This window comes from Heterobasidion irregulare, assembly GCF_000320585.1.
Source record: "Heterobasidion irregulare TC 32-1 unplaced genomic scaffold scaffold_07, whole genome shotgun sequence".
Classification (NCBI taxonomy): domain Eukaryota; kingdom Fungi; phylum Basidiomycota; class Agaricomycetes; order Russulales; family Bondarzewiaceae; genus Heterobasidion; species Heterobasidion irregulare.
Genome location: NW_009258203.1, coordinates 2247542 through 2266298, shown reverse-complemented (window position 1 = coordinate 2266298; position 18757 = coordinate 2247542). Strand labels below are relative to the sequence as shown.

General features: G+C 51.4%; 5 protein-coding genes across 5 annotated transcripts; 2 read left to right on the top strand and 3 right to left on the bottom strand.

Moving 5' to 3' along the window:
* Positions 1-769: 769 nt before the first annotated feature.
* HETIRDRAFT_147042 (uncharacterized protein) lies at positions 770-2763 on the bottom strand. Its single transcript, XM_009550412.1, has 12 exons — positions 2452-2763; positions 2381-2394; positions 2253-2328; positions 2090-2193; positions 1930-2022; positions 1734-1858; positions 1512-1650; positions 1390-1447; positions 1207-1307; positions 1122-1133; positions 996-1070; positions 770-930 (listed from the first exon to the last, which is right to left on the bottom strand). Exons 1-12 carry the CDS (start codon positions 2609-2611, stop codon positions 889-891), a joined length of 999 nt encoding a protein of 332 aa, XP_009548707.1. The 5' UTR covers positions 2612-2763; the 3' UTR covers positions 770-888.
* Positions 2764-3757: 994 nt separating this feature from the next.
* On the bottom strand, positions 3758-3985 carry HETIRDRAFT_103312 (uncharacterized protein; the record flags this gene model as incomplete). The annotated part of the gene is made up of 2 exons (XM_009550411.1): positions 3758-3858; positions 3904-3985. 2 exons carry the CDS (start codon positions 3983-3985, stop codon positions 3758-3760), a joined length of 183 nt encoding a protein of 60 aa, XP_009548706.1.
* A 2793-nt stretch (positions 3986-6778) lies between these two features.
* Positions 6779-10983, top strand: HETIRDRAFT_428431 (uncharacterized protein; the record flags this gene model as incomplete). Its single annotated transcript, XM_009550410.1, has 14 exons — positions 6779-6878; positions 6916-6933; positions 6975-6992; positions 7053-7363; positions 7416-7597; positions 7778-8078; positions 8168-8255; positions 8361-8645; positions 8835-8857; positions 8951-9734; positions 10038-10072; positions 10128-10447; positions 10629-10724; positions 10788-10983. The coding sequence occupies 14 exons, from the start codon at positions 6779-6781 to the stop codon at positions 10981-10983; spliced, it is 2757 nt and encodes a 918-aa protein (XP_009548705.1).
* Positions 10984-12599: 1616 nt separating this feature from the next.
* Positions 12600-13476, top strand: HETIRDRAFT_116942 (uncharacterized protein; the record flags this gene model as incomplete). Its single annotated transcript, XM_009550409.1, has 3 exons — positions 12600-12642; positions 12701-12932; positions 13188-13476. The coding sequence occupies 3 exons, from the start codon at positions 12600-12602 to the stop codon at positions 13474-13476; spliced, it is 564 nt and encodes a 187-aa protein (XP_009548704.1).
* Positions 13477-14602: 1126 nt separating this feature from the next.
* On the bottom strand, positions 14603-14889 carry HETIRDRAFT_321745 (uncharacterized protein; the record flags this gene model as incomplete). Its single annotated transcript, XM_009550408.1, has 2 exons — positions 14603-14782; positions 14833-14889. The coding sequence occupies 2 exons, from the start codon at positions 14887-14889 to the stop codon at positions 14603-14605; spliced, it is 237 nt and encodes a 78-aa protein (XP_009548703.1).
* Between the last annotated feature and the right edge of the window lie 3868 nt (positions 14890-18757).

Genomic DNA, 18757 nt, shown 5'->3' with positions numbered 1-18757 from the left:
TGGGGGATAGTCGAGGCCGTGAGGTCCGGGTGGAGGGAGCGTTAGACCTCAGTCTTCGCTGAATCGTAGTGATCCAAGATGAGCAAAATATGGCCCTCTTGGACATCCGATCTGTTGAGAGCTTGGAACTAGCTGATGAGCTGCTGTGTTGGATTGGCGGTCGAAGTATCAGACATATCCACAGGGGGTCTCAGCAATGTTTGTGCGTTGGAACAGGAGTTGAGAGAATGGGAGGAGAAACTGAAAGGGACTTCGCCAAGCGCGTCGCCGTCACATGCGGTCCTCAGCTGAGGTAAGGCGAGGCGTGTGAGGGCGCAGGCGGCGCTGCTACCTACAGTGCGTGGCAATGGATGGAGCCTGTCAGAGACGTCTGAACAGCCGCGAAGCATCGCGTATGTGCAATCATTGGACCTGCCGAGTTTTCACAGGTCTGAGATACTGACTGCATGCTACTCGTGTATCATACTGGGTGTGCATGTGCATGATCAGTGTTTGATTCATGCGTCTGAAGTATGGCAGCCTAGCCGCCGATCTCGAGTCTCCCTGAGTCCTGCACACCGCAGTCGAGATGCCGCGGACACATGCAAAGCGATAGCCAAATTTCGGGCACATAGTACGTGACTGAATTTGCACCTCTTCTTAGATGACCTGCCTGTAAACTATGGTGGGAATGTTTACCGAGACAGGGCGTATGCTCGGACCTCGGTCTGCGGACCATCAGAAGTCAAACTTCGTAAACAAAAAGTGCTCACGAGACCTGGCAGGAATTCATCAGCGATGAAAGTTTTGCATAGTTGTAATTCATCCAAATGTCGATGAGAGTCTTGATTGAACTCCACTGACATGACCCTGTGCCCCTCTGTCTGTCGCACACCAATCGCTGTATTCTCAGTAATTCGCCGCAAGGCGCTTCATGACGTACTCCGTCGCCTGAAATCAAATCAACCACGCGAACATCAGTTCGATGCTGTAAGGTGGAGAGTGGGACGGCCTACCGAGATTGGTTCGTAGCGTTTCGGTCTGTGCGCATCAAACGTGCCGGGGAGGCACTCGATGACCGTGTCAAAATCCTGAGTAGTGATTCTCAGGTGGCGGTTACTGAAAGAGTGAGACGGACTTGCCGTGGAGCAGAACTATAAGATGAATCATGAAATCGCCTTGTGAATAGTAGCGCATATAGGATAGATAGAAACACATATAGCTTACATATGGTATAGAATACCGCTCGGGAGTCATTCCATCGGGGGAGACAAGTCCCTGCGGCGCCTGCACGCGGTGTATCGTACTTCGAACAACGTCATTCGACCCTACGATATCCGACATATACAAATGGCATTGTAGCATGGGTTAGCACAAAGCCGCGTGATGCAAAATCGAGACTTCATTTACATCGCATCATGAGATCGCCAGCATTGACGATAAGCGCGTCTTTGACAGGGGGCGCCGCCTATCCAGGACGCAGGTCGTATACGTGAGTGTTTGATTGAAAGGGGAAAGACAGAAGGGCTTACCCGGAACACGCCAGGCTCGTTGATATCCTCGACTTCAAGCCCACCGACATCGTCCTGCAGCAAGAGCGTGATGGATCCAAAATCTGAATGAGCGCCAATGCGGGCGATCGAATTCGCGGCGAGCGCGGAGACTGGAACACTATTATCGTCGGCGCCATACGATGAATTCAAAGGCACAGCATTAGGGGGTCAAATGCACGCCATATTCAGAAAAATTCTTGCCTAGGATAGTGCAACAGCCGCAGCTGGTTGTCTGATTCCTGGTGGTACTGATTCAAGAAGTCCTCGGGGAGGTGAAGGCCGAGCGCAATGGCGGAGAGGATTTTGTACTTTATCTCGTCGCACGCCTGTAAGCACCCAGTCCATGGATAAATAGTCAAGCCCGACGATCCAACGGCTGATACGAACTGAGGCTGACCCAGAAAAAGTCCAAGCAAGCTTCTTTGAATCCAGGCAAGACATCGTCTGGTAACCAAATATTAGGCTGCATGCTGTCTTCTTCACGACCGACCTGCAGAATGAAGGGTTTGTGAGCGGGATCGAACCTAGCGTCGTGGAACGAAATGGTCATGACGTGCCTCGAAACTCTCTTTTACGTCAGGCGCCTTTGCTCTGTGTGCAGAGATTTCCTTCTCATCGTAGATGTGCTGAGCCACTTTCTCGACGCCTGGAGCCGAGTAGCCTGTATATATGTGATACAAATGAGACATCTTGCTGTTCACAAATGCCATGAAAGCGTACCGCGGTGATGCGTGCCTGAGGGAGGGTGCGGGGCAAGCTGTTTTACTTCCATTGGCTGAGCAAAAAACTTTTTCGACTATCAGGACGTTAGAAATCTAGAAGAATCGAATCAATAGAACAATGAGCACCCAATCAAACACTGCTGGATAGAGAATATCGGTTGGTCGGACTGCTCGGGTGTATGAAATCGACAGCGTACTCTGTATCTTGTCCTTGGGGAGGCCATGATTGACCAAGTAAACGAACCCGATTTCTTTGAACGATTCCAGCATCGCATCTGCGACAGATTGCTTGTTAGAGCCATTGAGGAAGGAAGCAAAGTCGACGATGGCGATCTTGGCGTTGTCGGGCTGTGTCATAGTAAGGTAAAACTCCGCAAATATTTGTTCGCGCTTTCAGCTGCCAATACTCGCGCTCACGATCTTTGATTCGGGTTGGACTGACGAACAGAGACGACGAACACTCAGAATGGTTGACACAGAGCGATAGTCTCCCCTTGATAAGAACGACCAATTTAGCCAGGGGGCGTGTCGACCAAACACCGCCAAGCAGCCCTGCGCGAGCGGATTGTGAATTGCTTAAAGGGCCTTTGAGCGACTCAGTACTCATTTTGGCCGCGACATCGGTGATTGATTGGGAGATTGAGATGAATCGCATACAAAGCTTACGGAAATTGCCATCAACAAGGCTTGGGAATGACGGAAGATCAGACGAGATCTAGAATTCACAACACATAGTTCCAGACATCATAACCCCGAGTAGGAACGGGTACAAAGACGATCGATGGTGGGGATGACGATGACAGAACGAAATCTCTGAAGCTAAAGGGCTCAAGAGTGCGACATGAGACATGTTCTCGCGACGTAGTATATGGCGCCAGATTGCGTCAGTTACATTTTGAGCATACGCTTCCTGCCCCGCGGACGAGGATAATAAACGCGAGTTCATCTCCACCACAAGTCACGCAACATAGTATGCCCCATGAGGTATTGAGAATTTCCTATTTCCAGTTCAAATTGGACCAGTCGGGGAATGCAGCGGGACACTGGCCCGCGGCGTTTCTTTCTGTTATAAAACGACTTGAGCAGTCGCATCACCGATGACCGAACATCGACAAGCGGTTTCAAGTACGACTAGAGCCTACTTTCGCCTCCGCGCCGGCTGGTCTGGCCAATTGGTCGAATCTTTTTGTTAGCATCTGTTTGGACTGAGGGGTGGGTCTTCGGCACTGAATTTTGGATCCCCCGACCACTTTGCTCTGGATAAGCGACGCAAGAGCCTGCAAAAGAGATCCTGTGCGATGCAATCCGCCTTCCGCACCATTCTCCGAAATACGTACGATACTCGCCTTGTCGCATGCTCTGTTCACCTCAACACTGATTCTTGATCATAGCATATGCGTGATAGGAGATGAACGAACGTACTGTGTTCGCACAGCAGGCACTCGTACAACCAAAGGCAGTGCAGACGTCGAGCCCATCTGCCTCATCAATTCACCCCATCGTTCAATGTGACCGAGACAAAATCGGGTGCAGGGAGAAATCGCACTGCCAGCCGAATGAATGGGAGGACGCGTCCAGAAAGTCAGGACTCGGTAGCGAGCTCGCTGGGATGTTTGTCAGCCGGCTTGAACCCAAGTACAGGCGCGCACCCTTGATGTATCCTTCTTTGCATCGAGAACGGGCGGGGTGTGGAAGAGATTCGCGAGGGGAGTTGGTAGACGTGAGCGACATCGCTGAGATAGAGGTTAGTTGATGCATGATATGGATGATCCGGCCCCAGGAATGTACGATTGAACGAAGACTCACCTCGCGGATATCGTGTTTGTATAGGTTTGTATCTAGCTTGTGATCTTAGACAGCCGAGTAGATTGGAATATGTACCGCTCATGATGCTTTACATCACCGGGGGCCGTATGTGCAATGAGCAAGTTGTGCCAAGGGAAAAGGCGGGACGCTCTGGCGTCGATGTATGTTGTCTATTTGTTGGAGGAGTGAAGGCAATGGTGTGATGAGGGTGACGGGGCGGAGCTGGCCGAGGTTCAGATGTCAAGTCAGGTAGGGTTAGGGTCCAATTATCCTCTCCTTCGATCGACCTACTTACCGCCTCGACGGCCCAGGTCTGCACTGCGCCTGGTGACGAGGCTGCTGTATCGCATCAATATGTACTATCCGATCCTTGAATAATGTATTGGTGACTCAATGCTCGACTTCCACCAGCCAGCCTCAAGAAATGTTGTAGGTGCGTATGCAAGTATGACGGTGAATAGACCAATGTATAGCCTCTTCGAACGCGTCCCTTTGTTTCAGGACTGATCTGTTGAAAACAAACCTGTGCGATATACTCAACCTACCTAAAATCGGCCTCCACGGCTCAATGTGAACAACGTCTGACAGCTTTAGGAAACGCAGGAATTCTGTCGTGATTCTGAAAGATTTTCTCCTCGTTCCATGTCTTCCATCCAGCTCCTCGACCACTCATCTTATGGATCTCATATATGGTGTGCGGCCGTCAAAGTCCAAGGTGAGCTTGCTCTACCTTCTGTGATTGGCCAGCCCATTGATTCAATCTGATTATTTATCTTGGACAGCTCATCGTCACGTATACGATGCCCTTGGGATCCTCGCATCACATTGATATATCCTACTTATTTCTCTCTTCATTGAACGTCAAAATTCATCCCTATCGCGTCTCTGGCAGAGGCCCACGCATGATCATCTATCGTCGTTGCTCATAAGAACCTCCTCAGAGAGCTCTGCCGCTAAACTTGAATCCCCTCAAATGGTGCGAAGGCACGAACATTGTGTAACGCTGCACACGTTCCTTATCCTATGAGCTTCCGATACCGCATATACTTCGGTCGTGCCATCACGGATGGCGTGGCCTGCGAGAACGTTAACAAGAATAGTATTGAAGAGAGGCCGGTAGGAAAAGAGCGCTATGCATCGTATTGGAAGATTGGGCAGATTGTAGACAAGTCAACGACGAATCAGAAGGTGATACAGGGTACCGCGAATGCGCACGGACTTGAACCAACACTCAACACACAACGGCATCAATGTCTCTCCCCACCGCAAACGGTGCGTATCTCTCCTTCCCTTCTAATTCCTTTGTGCCCAAGTGGCGTGTCTGACACTTGATCTATCTACTTTCTATCAGTTACCGCCGTTTACGCGTCAGCCTTGATGCTGTACATACATCACATTCACGGCAGCTGTACTGTTATAATCTACAGGCCACCTCTGGGTTGGTTTTCGCAACCGGCACCCGAGTCTCCAAGAATGGATCGAATTGTGGATCATTGCTGACTGTTGGGCGACTCTCTGTATTGCTCTGTATTGCGTCTGCGCTGCTAGTGGAGAACCTTCCGTTCAACTCTGGCTAATGTCCTGCTTTCTGGGACTCTCGTACTGCTCGCGATCGTCGCACTGTCCCGCCGGGCGTCAGTGTATCCTCGCATCGGCTCTTGACACCTGGAACTTCTGGGAGCTGGTGCGCCGATGGAGGAGTTGAGCGCACGAGATTGGGAAATTGGGGAATTGACGTGTATGGACAATGGCCAGCGCTCGGTCACTCTGGAGGTCCCAATCCTGCTTCTCCATTGGCAAGGGCTGGTTCTGTGGGATACATGTGCTGATCGCCAAATATCGATTGCTCCGCGCTGTCAACAGTGGATCTAGACGGCCATATGAAATTGTGCACCATCCTCGATGTTATTGCTCTCATTGTTGTTTTGGCAATGGAGGGCGTATAGACGTCGACAGATATCGGGAACTCCTCGCTCCTCACACGGATGTCCTACGATGGCTAGGACTCGTCTTAGACCTCTTCATATTGTCATATTGTAGAATTGACATCGCTCAGCCGCCAGATACATCACAAGAATATCTTGCACCCACTGACACACATATCGACATGCACCGCATCCCAGCCCTTCCTGTGTCCGACTTCTTCATGAAACCTATGCTTACCTTGCGACTCATTTGGGTCTGTAATATGCTGTGCACGCCACCATTTGTATTGTAGCGACAGCGAGATGCAATTCCTGTCATTGCAGCTTAAGTGCTATAGAGGCGGATGTACTGGCTTTTTCACAGGTGCATTTATCAGCGTCATGGATATCCTCTGTGGACTCAAGGGGAACAATGAAGCAGACGATACCTGCTGGATGATCAACATGTTATCCAGTAATGTTCCTCAGCTGCGCAACAAAAATCGAGAGAAAGTATTTCTTTAGCCTCCGGGAACACAACCTCGTTATGTAAGGCGACCAGATACAGGGCAGAGCTCACGCAAAGCGAGTGTAGTTACGAGTCTATGTTACAGGTTCTTGATATAGTTCACAACCGAATTTCGGACCTCGGAGTTAGTCGTACAACTTTGAGATTGGCTGTGCATTACCACATATCTTCAGCTACGTTTCTCTCATTGTCCCATATATAACTTGTCTGACAAACGTCTTTCTAGACCAATCCTTCACTTCTACTCAACTGCAATCGCGGCTTTCATCCTCTTCCGTACAAATCATGGACCGAGGTACAAGGGCTGTCATAGTCAGCGATCTTGGTGACTTGTCCCATCCATCTGACCAGTTGGGGACCAGAGAGACTGTGGGATCATTTATTGGTCTCTGATGCTTGGTACTGACTCTGTTCGTCGACAGACAATGACAGAACCTATCGTGTGTCATGAGGAGCTCCATATCTCCTTTCATTCTCACAGACTTCTCGCAGGACCACGGTGAGCGACACCGCGAGATCGTGGACTGAGACCTGTCTGGCGACCAAAGAACTGTTCCAGACGAGACAGAAGAGCTTGTGGCATCCATTGTAAGGGAATACAAGGGAGCAAGTCATCTCTCATCGCTAGAGACTGCTCTGTACTTTCTCCGGAAATATCTCGCCCTCTGCCTTGGAGATCATTCTATCCAACCGAATCCTTTAGACAATCCCGCTCCGGCGCGGCTCGTCAGATTCAATTGGACGGGAGAGATTCGAGACCTAGACGAGGCTATACTTTTGATTCCCTCCAAGCTGACGGGAGTCACGCTTCCACAAAACTCGATTCGAGCACAGCCTGAAATCGAGGTCGTGACAGAAAGGGAACAGAGAGTATGTCAATATATGCCGTCGGTCTCTCCACGATAAACTCATCCGACTATAGGGCGAACGGGACATAGTTCTTGAGCACGAGCACGAAGCATTATCGATGATCAAGTTCGTCCTTGGTGTAGTGACAGAGTTTTGCAACTCCGGATCAATCTCAAGCATTGAAGCTGCAATATATCTCTACCGCCAGGTTGTCAATCAGCGGGGACATCAAAATCCAAAGCGATTTGCTGCTATGTATGCGCTTGCCGATGCTTGCGTCTCACGGTGGTTTCACAGCCGACAATATGAAGATTTAGACGAGTCAATTTCCATCTTTCGCGACTGTCTATGACTTCCACTTGCTCCTCATCCTGGTCCTCGCCTGCGAGGCAGACTCTGTGCATGTCTGATCATGAGATTCTTCTTGACGGGGAGAACCGAGGCCTTCACCGAGGCAACGCTTCTTCGTCTACAACACCAAAACTCAGATATGAGGGACGCGAAGGCGCTGAACTTGGCAGAGCATGGGGCGGATATCGCGCGGAGCTTCACGTCGGAGGATATAACCGAAGTTAACTCTTCCATCTTCTTTTTCCAGGAAGCTGTCGGCATGATGTGCGAGGAGCACCCTTTGCGCTGTCATGCACTCATAGACTTGGCTTCCACAATTCTCGTGCGGTTTCTGAAGACCGGAAGGAGGCATGATCTGGATCGCGCTAGATTGCTGCTTGAGGAAGTAGTTCTGCTTCTACCGACGAAGGCGTTTCTACTCTCTTAGGGAAAGTTGGCGAATTACTATCGAAGCAATTTGAGTACACAACACAGGCTGAAGACCGCGAGAAAGCTATTTCAATGTACGGAAAGTCACTCATGATCTGCCTTGTCCCGCATCCAAATCGCTCGGCTTTATTGAGTAACCTGGCGTTTGCACTCTTCACTCGATTTCAGCAGACATGACAAGCAGGAGATCTCGATGAGGCAATCTCGCTTCTACACAAGTCCCTTTCACTCTGCCCAGCCCCACATCCCGATCGTTCAGCATCCCTGAACAACCTTGGAAATGCAGTCCGGAAAAGATTCGAGAAGACAGGACAGGTTGAGGACCTCGAGCAGGCAATATCGCTTCACCGGGACTCGCTCGCGCTCTGCCCTGCACCACATCCATATCGTCTGGCATATATGAACAATCTTGCATGCGCACTATTGACGCGATTCGACCAGATAGGGCAGGCAGAAGATCTCGAGGATGCGATTTCTCTTCATCGAACATCTCTCATGCTCAGCATTCCCCAATATCCTCATCGTCCCTCATCTTTGATACTCGCAAATGCTGTCAACAAGCGATTTCATCGGAAAGGACATGCAGAAGACCTTGAAGAATCAATTTTGCTTTATCGACAATGTATCATGCTCATCCCTTCTCCGAATCCCCATCACTTGGGCTCCTTGAGCAACCTCGCGAGCGCACTCAGCACACGATTTTAGCAGACAGGAAATTCAAGAGACCTCGAGGAGGTAATTTCGCTTCACCGAAGCTGTCTGATGCGATTCCCTTCCTCACATCCCCACCGTCCTCAATTGTTGAGCCACCTCGCATATACAATCAAGGTGCATTTCAAGTACACGGGGCAGGTAAAAGACCTTGATGAAGCAATCATGCTTCAACGGGAAGCCCTCAAATCTCTTCCTGAAGCACATCCCGATCGATGTCGTATACTACACCACCTGGCATCCAATGATGTATCAGAAAATGCTTTAGGACTGTTTCGCGCTGCAGTCAGATGTGAGAACGCATCTATACTGGATCGCTCATACGCTGCTCGGTCCTGGGCACAACATGCAGACGAACTGAAACATGCATCAGCATTGGAAGCATATCAAGCTGCCATCCGATTTCTTCCGCTGGTGTCAATGCTGGTCTCAAGGATCAAGTCTCGCCCCCAGCTTTTAGCTACAAAATTGGATTCGCATCCACCGAATGATACGACAGCGTGTGCTATCCGAATAGGCGCATTTGGGCAGGCTATTGAACTACTGGAAGAGGGGAAAGCTGTCTTTTGGTCCCAGGCCTTCAAGCTTAGGACTCCCTTTGATGACCTTCGTCAAGTGCATCCCGACCTTGCAAAAAAGCTTCAAGATATGTCTCAGGCTCTTGAGCGGAGCTCATTACACGACCATCCCGAGACGATCCAAGACGATGCTCGAGGTGTGATGACGATAGAAGCTGAGGCTGGATCCTTTCGCCGGCTCCACGAGAATTGGTTAGAGACGCTGGAACTGATTCGGGGCCTAGACGGGTTTGGAGAATTCCTGCGTCCAAAGAAGTTCACGTTACTGAAGCAAGCTATCTCAGGCAGACCAATTGTTCTTCTCAATGCTGCCGGATCATCATGTGATGCTTTGATAGTCACACCAGCCGGCGTCCAGCATGTCCCGCTTTCCACTGACTTTTCTCATAAAGATGCGGTCGTTATCCACAACCTCATCCTCTCAGCTACATATGCATAATCGGCTCCCTTATCGAACGATCTACAAGGATCATTCGACGGGCTTCTCCAGAGTGCACTGAAAACTCGAGATGCGACTTTTCCGGAGCAAGACCGCCACCTCGAACGAAAAAGAATTCGTCCAACGGCGCCCCTCAAACCGGACGATGTTTTCAGCCGTGTCTGAACAATGTTGTGGAACCTCGTAGCCAGACCAGTTATCTTTGCCTTGAAACTCAATGTTGTGAGTATCTCTTCCGACGGCCCTCTCGCATACTTCTAACTTCTTGTTAACGCAGAAATCAGAGTTGCCGCCAAGAGTCTGGTGGTGCCCAACAGGCTATTTCACATTCCTCCCGATCCATGCAGCTGGGATATATTCGCCAGACATGGGAGACCTCGAAAATGTATCAGACTACATGATCTCATCCTACACGCCCACACTGAACACGTTGCTTGTTCCGCCGCCCGCGCCAAGCACGGACGCGTTCAAGATGCTGGTGGCCATACAGCCCGAAACCCCAGGATACAGCTGTCTTCCTAGCACTCGGGACGAGATGCAGAGGATCGAGGCGCATGCACCGAGTTCACGCCTCATCGAGCAATGCTCTTCGTCGGCGTCAGATGTTCTATCCTGTCTTCCGCACATCTCTATCGCCCACTTTGCATGCCATGGCGTTCGGAATCTCTCTAATCTACTGGCGAGCGCACTGATCCTCCGAGGCGGACCCTTGGAGATCTCGAAAATCATGGCGATGCCCCTCCCGAATGCTTCCTTGGCTTTTCTCAGTGCATGTTAGATCGCAATGGGAGATGTGGCTCTTCCCGACGAAGCTACTCACCTTTGTGGGGACCATGCTGTTCTCTGGATTTCGCGGAGTAGTTGGCACTATGTGGTAAGGCATCCTTCAGATTTCGATTATCCTTGACCTTCATATTGATCCCACCCGAAACGGCAGGTCAATCCATGATGTTGATGGCCCTATGGTCGCGGATGAATTCTACGGTCATCTCTTTCAGGGTCCCAAAGACGGCTCCCACCCCGACACTACGCAAGCCGCCCGAGCGCTCCACCTCGCGGTGACAAAGCTGCGTGCATGTTTAGGTGGTAAATCTTTCTTACGATGGGTGCCGTTTGTTCATTACGGGCTGTAAATGATGAACGTGAGGGGTACTGCTGAGGGTGACAGAGTGCGATTTCCTCTGTCTTTTTCGATGCATACCACAATGCTCGAATTCTGCATATCCACCACTCAGGGCGCACAAAAGGCGTGCCCTGGACTAAGTTGGCACTTTCCTGCATCACAGTCCAGTTCGAAATGGGACCAGTCAAGAAATCCAGAGGAAAGCTTACCTGCGTGTATTTCTCGTGATTGAACAGTTCAAACACTTGCATCACCGCTAGGTTCAAAATCGACAGGTAGTTTCAAAAGTGACAAGGACTCGACTTCGTCCGACGCACCCAATCGAAACAGCGGCTGAACAACAAGGTCCGACCAAGACATAGGTCAAACCTGTCGATGCTGACTCGACGAGAGTCGTGTACGGACGAAAGGTGAAGCAGGAACCGTACGCATCAGCGTCTTCTGCACCGTGCAACGAGCACCGTACGATACTACGCGCGGCGCGCGTATTGTAGACGAGCTCATCTCCGGATTTGACCGTGTGTATATGCTTGGGCATATGTGCGATTGGCCCAGAGTAGCGCACCTCATTCGCACACTGCATGACAACGTGAACATATAGCCAGCCTCGGTGTTGAGGTCGGATATTGAAACAGAATCGAGTGCGAAGCGGGATTGCACTGCAACCTAGAAGAGTGGGAAGACTCGTCGAGACAGTCGACGGAGAGTCTGCTAGTATAAGTGTCAGCTTAAGCTTAGTCACAGGCGCGCGCCCTTGGTTTAACCTCCGCTGCATGTAGAATGGGCGGGGCGCAAGGAATCAGCGAGGAAAGCTGGTGCGTGAACAGGACAGCCCTACAACGGGAGACGCTGGAGAAATGGTATCGAAGATTCGGCCATAGGTGAACGACTCAGCTTACAACTATCGCGTGCATACCTAGCTTACGATACCACATAGTCACACAGATTTTTGGAGTGTATATCACCTGAGATGTATGTGCACTCTTGCAGCGTCATCGGGAGTTATGTCTGAGATGGACGCACGTGTCGTGCGGGAAGGAGATGAGTTTTAGCCTGAGCGAATGGTGTCTGATCATCTGGACAGTATCTGGACGAAGTGAAGCTGGAGAAAGTGGTTTGATGAGCAACGTACGCGGAGTAGTGTAGGACGCGTGATGTCCGATCGATTTGAAACGCATCGCCTATGCCCACAGAGTAACGTTCATGCTGGGGGACTGGACAACATGTGGAGAGGCTGAGTCCAGAACGATGGTCGTTGTGACGGACATGGAAAGGTCGGTCACTGATAGGCGTCAGCGTAGTTCGTGTATGGATCTGGCCGATCATGGATCATGCGAGGCTGATGCTGCCGAAGAAGAGCTGGCACATCGAGTTGGGGCACGTCGGGTCTGTGTCGGCAGGTCTGGTCACATTCTCCTTCGGATCCAGTAGCCGAACAGCCCTAGAAGTCAAGCTTGAGGGTCTGATTGATGTTTGACACTATACATATTGTACAAAACTGATGCAGGCCGCCATAAGCTGCCATCAAATCCACAGGCAGGTGTAACCATTCATCGTGTGATTCCTCACCGCCCTCGGTCGAGCCTTTATACTTCTCCTATCTACTTCTCAGACTTGGAGTTGAACATGTCTCGACGAAGGGAGAGGGAGGATCAGGCGTCGGAAGACGGTACTATGCAATCATCGGGCGCCTCACGATATAGCTCGAGGCCAGGAGTGGTGACTAGGTCGTGAGCGAGGCAGAGCGGTCGCGTCTGTGGTAAAGCAGGACAACTGTGCAAGGGAGTGGGGAGCGAGAACGCTGAATGGAGATCACGCGGTCGTAAGGGGGAAACGAGGAGACGAGAAGATATCGCAAGGGAAGTGGAGGAACGCTGCGCAAACGAGACAGACGAAGGTCCACGTCGCGCGCACAAACTCCTCGCCCCGGAAGAGAGAGACTGGGTGGTGCGATCCAAAGTATGTTTTGTGGCAGAACGGGCAATCACGACCTCAAACCAGATAGGGAGGCAGGACACAGAAAGGGTCACGTATCCATCGTCTCACCTCGCTCAAAGACAAAGGCCGCACGAACGGCACGCTCGGAGACTGCGTATCATGCAACGGAGACAGCAGACGAGCGGGACATGCGATGGAGCCAGACTTGTCGAGGCGCGACGCGGGGCAATAGACAGACGCGAGGGAGGGGAGGGGGTTGTGATTTGGGCTATATAGCCGTCTCCCAGCTCGAACCAGCGAACGCACTCTCGACGAGGATCCGCCCCGGAAGCGCAGCCCGAAGCGCCGATCGTCGTGTCGCGAGCGGGATCCGCACGGACGACGGCTAGACAGAGCACCGGCGGAGGGCGCGGGGATGAGACAGGCGGGCGCAGATCGGGCCCAGCTGCATCCGGACGACGCTAGCCGCTGTCTGTTGCGCGCGATCCGGCGGCGTCACTTGCGCCGCGCGGGATGGTGCATATATGCGCCGAAAGAGAACGAGAGGAGGGACGGGGTGGATTGAATAAAAACAATGGTCTCATCTTGAACGCGTGGGCAGACAAAGTCACCGTGCATCGGCTGGGCCTAATGCGTCTGCTCTCGCAAGATGAGATGCTGGATCGAAGGTGCCGCGGAGGGGCACGTGAGGATCGCGAGGGCGGACTCAGAAGACTATTCATCTGCGTCTCTTTCTCACGGCATTCGTATCCCCGGAGGCCTCGTCATCGACGACCACTCTCAGATGCGACAAGGACCCACCTTCGCACCATGCACAACTCGGATCTGTATCGACAGGACCGGTCAGTCGGATCCTGCTTCCATCGGCTGTGAGGAACGAGAGCTGCGCTGCTAACGTTGAGATTATAGACCCCTTTGCGACCGCTTCGCTGCGGAGATGCGTCGACACAGGGGTCCTATAAAAAATGTAACGGGAGTCGTACTGTACTCACCTCACTGTATGTACTACAGTCATCTTTGCTCCTTTGTTTGGAGTATGGAAATGTGCACAATCGGCGCTAGGAAAGTAGGCCTCGCGCGCACAATGGATGGAGATTACCGCGCACATATAGCCAGAGGCAGCGTCGACGTCGAGCCCATCCGCTCTCGTCACTTCATCTCGACGTTCAGTGGAGCCAAGTGCAGGAGAGGATTGCAATGCGGGTTAGGTGAGCGAGAAGGCTCATCGAGAAAGTAGGCAGCGACCTCGCTGTTGCGGTCGTCGGCCAGCGCGAACCCAAGCACGAGCGCGCAGCCTTGGTCTATCCTCTGATCCATCAAAAAGAGATCCGTCAGGAGAGGTAGTGGACATGAAGGACAGCGTCACGATAAAAGGCGCCTGAGGCATAGTATCGACGATTCGGTCGTAGGACGACAACTCACCTGACTACTGCCGCGCGGATACTTGGCTTGCGATATCACATAGCCGATCAGAATGTATATCGCCTACAATGTGGGCTTCTGCGCCGTACAGCGTCACCAGGGGTCATATGAAAGGGGACGGAGTGTGTCGTGCAAGAAGGCGATGGTCTGATCTCGATGTATCGTCCGATCGACGGGGAACTGACGGGGGTGGTACGATGAGAAGAACGCTTGATATCCAATAGAATCGAAACGCAGCGTCTGACGCCTGCGCACGCACAGAATGACGTTCATGATCCGGGAGTGCATTGCGAGACCGGAGGAGATGTGGAGATGTTAGGTTCAGAGAACGCAGAGAGATTGCGATCGTCGGGCGATGAACGGCATCGATCTGGTTCGTGGATGGATATCGGTGACTTGAATGTTGGGACCGGTAGCGGATCGTGCGAGGTCGATGATGTCAAGAAGAACTGGCACATCAAGTCAGGAAAGCGCAGGCGAGTCAATAGGAGAAGCGTACCAGCTGTTCTCGCTGTCTCCTCCGCCAATCTTCCCGAAGCTCTCCTTGAGTCCCCATTCAACGTCCTACAATAGCGACCACTGAATCGTGAGGGGATGCAACAGATTCGCGTGCCGAAATCACCTCAGGGAGTGATCCGTTTGAGAAGATGACGTGGACGTGGACGACAGACGTCCAGAATCTGATAAAAACGATTGGAGAAAGGAAACAGACGTGAGGGTGATGAGAAACGCGGAATGGGGAAAAGAGAGCCGCGGAAGTGAGAAATGTAGGGAAAACAGTGTGAGGCGACCTGTGAAGATAAACAGCAAAGCGTACTTATAGACACCCGATTCCAGAGCCCTTCCTCTTCTCCTGCTTGTTGTTGGCCGTCAAAGCGCCTCATGTGCGGCCTTCTTGAATGAGGCTTGCCTGTGATGAATTGGCTCCATGGCCTGTCCCAGGTGGGCGCGCTTGGCGGCAGGGTTAGGGTCCAACTGCCCGCCTTTGCTACCCGACTAAATCCATGTCTAAGGCCTTTCTAGATGATATTTGATTATCTCAACCTGCATGCGCCGCCTTTCTTGGAAGCGGCTTTGACGAGTGTCGCCTACTCCGGATCTATCTCGGCTCAAGATGAATTGTACGAGTCACAGTGTTTAACTAGCCTTCGATTCAATACAATTCCTTCATCTTCAATATCCGTTCGTGACTTGCATGACACCATTTCCCACCTTTCACTCTTCCCTTCTTCTTGAAAACCCAACTCGCGCTCTATCGTGCCTCTATCAGCCGCCGTCCACAGCCGTACGTGTACTGCCCGTCTCAGCGGATGCAGTCGGACCAACATCGCCAATGCTTCCACCGACAACTACTCACCCCATTCGGCGCAGGGATGCGAGCGCCGCCTAATGCCTCAAGCATGAAGAAAAAAGAAAAGAGGCTGTATCGTGCACAGGATTGGAGGATGTCAGAACTCAAGGAAAAGTCGACGAGGGACCAGCAGGAGACGCTGGACGCCACAAACGCGCACGGCTCCATCGACCAGTGCACAACACACCGCCGCCTCAGAGTTTTATCGCCATACAAAGTGCATAGCTGTCTTTCCATTTCGATCCCATCAGACTCAGTCTGGAGCGGATGTAGCCCTTTGCCCACAGTCCTTGCCGTTCATGACAGACTTGATGCTGTGAACCAGGTACATGACAACTACCCACCACTCACATCTGGTCCGATACGTCTATCCGTTAGAATGGGTGCGACTGGAGTGATCTAATATTGAATTGCTGATCCTGTGCAGACTCGCCGACTCGCTCCCGTGCTGATGGCCGGAGAGCTCTTCATTTCGGGCCCTTAGCCTCGGTACCGTGTTTTTGAAACTTCACACTACTCTTACTTGCGAGTAAATTCTATCTCTGCTTTGACGTCTTCTCGGCTCTTGACGCCTGTCCCACCCTCGAGCGCCGCTACGCGTACCCGCTTGGTCAGGAGTGTCTCCGCTCGAGTTTCCTCCAGTGCAATACAACGATCAATGCTGTTCTCTCCTCCACCAATGGATGTGAGGTCTGTGATGCCTAGAATGCATCTTGGAAGATCTGAGCGCTAGTGCGCTGATACAGATGGTTTGGGGCCAAAGGTCAGCGCTTAATCAATATTCGGGTCCCAAATGTTCTTCTTTCTGACCGATCGAATCAACACGCACAGGCCCCGTGGAATGCACGGGCTTATGGGTATATGCGAGTCCATACCGATTGCTCCACGTTGAAAACACGCAGCGTGCACTGCAGTCTAAAGCGGGTGTGGTGAATATGACTATTACACATGTATGCTACTGATCTCCTCCGTCTCCTTTAGCTGATAACGATGGAAAATGTACAGATGTCCGTTCAGCTCCAACAACGAGACGGCCACCACTTCCCCTGGACCTGACTCCCTCCTGCTCCATATTGTTTCGTAGTGCGGAAGCCGCGTTGCCTTGCCTCCACTTACACCGCAAGATATCTAGCGCTCGTTATCGACTCCGATACGAACATCACCTTCAGCCTCACCTGTGCCCAGACCCATTCTCTAGATGCTCTACCGTCTCTGCTGTGACCTAGCTGTGGTCCATGTTATCACTTCAAGGCGGATATCATTCTTCTAGAGTTCCGATTGGAAAGTCAGAAGCTCACGAGTTCGGTATACAGTTTTATCAGTGATTACAATGCGATGTACCAGTCGATGCTCAGGTTCATTTGGAGATTCTTTGATTGGAATCATAATACAATTAGGTATTGGGACCCAAGAGAGCACTCGGAAACGATCGAGAAAGCGCTACCCACCAAAAGGGTCATATATCCATGGCATGAACTTCTTTCGACCGCTGTGCAAAGGCATCGAGGGAAATGTCGTATTTGTTTTCTGAGGACACTGCACCTCACTTTGGTGCGTATGCAACTGTGGACATGGAAAGAAATCTACCGAATACTGGCATGACCAGTTCATGATGTGCATCATATCTCTTTCTGCGCTGACGTTCATGAAAGAGACGCTGTCAAAGACATGCTGCACCCGTATTTGGTTGCCCATCAGATGTCATAGAAATGGCTCGAACGAGATCGTACAGGCTTGGGCATAAGCTGTGCGCACCTCATGTTTTCAGTGAGTTCTCTTGTCTTCATATAAGACCGCCAGGATACTTCTCCACGCTAGCACTCTTTACACCTTCACTCAACTGCATTCCACCTTCTTCAATAATCATTATGAGCGAGGACCCGCAGGTTGATCCAATGAATATCGACGGCCCGACCCCTCCATCTGATCAGTCTGGAAACAGAGATATTGTAGGTCTGCTCGGTTACTCTCGATGACGGATGCTGACTTTGATGACAACAGATCATGGCAGAGCCCCCTGTACGTGCCGATATCATGTATGGGACGTCTCTTTGTCTATTTCTGACAGCTCTCTCGCAGGAGCGCGAGGAACGATTTGTTGAGATCGGAGACGACGATCTGTTTGGTGATGAAGGATTGGATTCCGACGAGATGGAAGAGCTTGCAGCATCCATTGTCAGGGAGTTCAAGGAAGAGAGCCAGTTGTCATCGCTGGAGACACCTCTGTATCTTCTCCGGGAATCTCTTGGCCTCCGTCCTGCGGATCACCCCCTTCACTCGAACTCTTCGGACAATCTTGCTCTAGCTTTGCTCGTTAAGTTCCATTGGACAGGAGACAACTCGTCTTTGAACGAGGCCATGCTCCTGATGCACTCCAAGCTGAGCGAAGGCACGCTTCCACAACAATCGGCTCGAGCGCAACCCGAAATCGAGGTCTCGGAAGAAAAGAGACTACGAGTATGTCAATGTATACCATCGTTCTCCAAAATTTTAACTCATTTCACTGCAGGACGAATTTGACAAGGAGAGCTACGATGCCCTTCCAAACGAGGACGAAGCCTCCTCAATGACAGAGTTCGCTCTTGACTCATTGACAACCTTTTGTCAGTCTGAACCGATCTCGAGCCTCGACACTGCAATCCTTCTCTACCGCCAGGTCGCCAGTAGGTGTGGACATACAGGTGGCAAACAAGTAGCTGCCATGTATGGACTTGCAGACGCTCGCGTCTTGCGATGGTTTCACAGCCAACAATCCGAGGATCTGGATGAAGCGGTGTCCATATTACGGGACTGCATCCGACTCCCGCCTGCTGCGTATCCTAATAGACCACAGCTGCGTTCCAGGCTCTGTGCGTGTCTGGTGACAATGTTTCTTGTGACTGGGCAGCCCAACCTCATCGCTGAGGCAGTGCGTCTGCGTTTTCAGGAATCTCGACATAATCAGGATATGGAAGCATTGTATTTGGCGCAGCAGGCTACGGAGCTCTACCAGCAATACGTGTCGTCTGGGGACATCACAGACCTCGACTGTGCTGCCCTGATTTTTGAGGAGGCCGTTTGCATGATAGCGGAA

Bases quoted from the DNA above. Each gene is read 5' to 3' on its own strand.
- HETIRDRAFT_147042 (XM_009550412.1), bottom strand. From the start codon at position 2,611: ATGACACAGCCCGACAACGCCAAGATCGCCATCGTCGACTTTGCTTCC. The intron at 2,023-2,089 runs GCACGTCATGAC...TTCATTCTGCAG, and splicing joins ACGTAAAAGAGAGTTTCGAG to GTCGGTCGTGAAGAAGACAG. The intron at 1,859-1,929 runs GTCAGCCTCAGT...GGGTGCTTACAG, and splicing joins CTTGCTTGGACTTTTTCTGG to GCGTGCGACGAGATAAAGTA.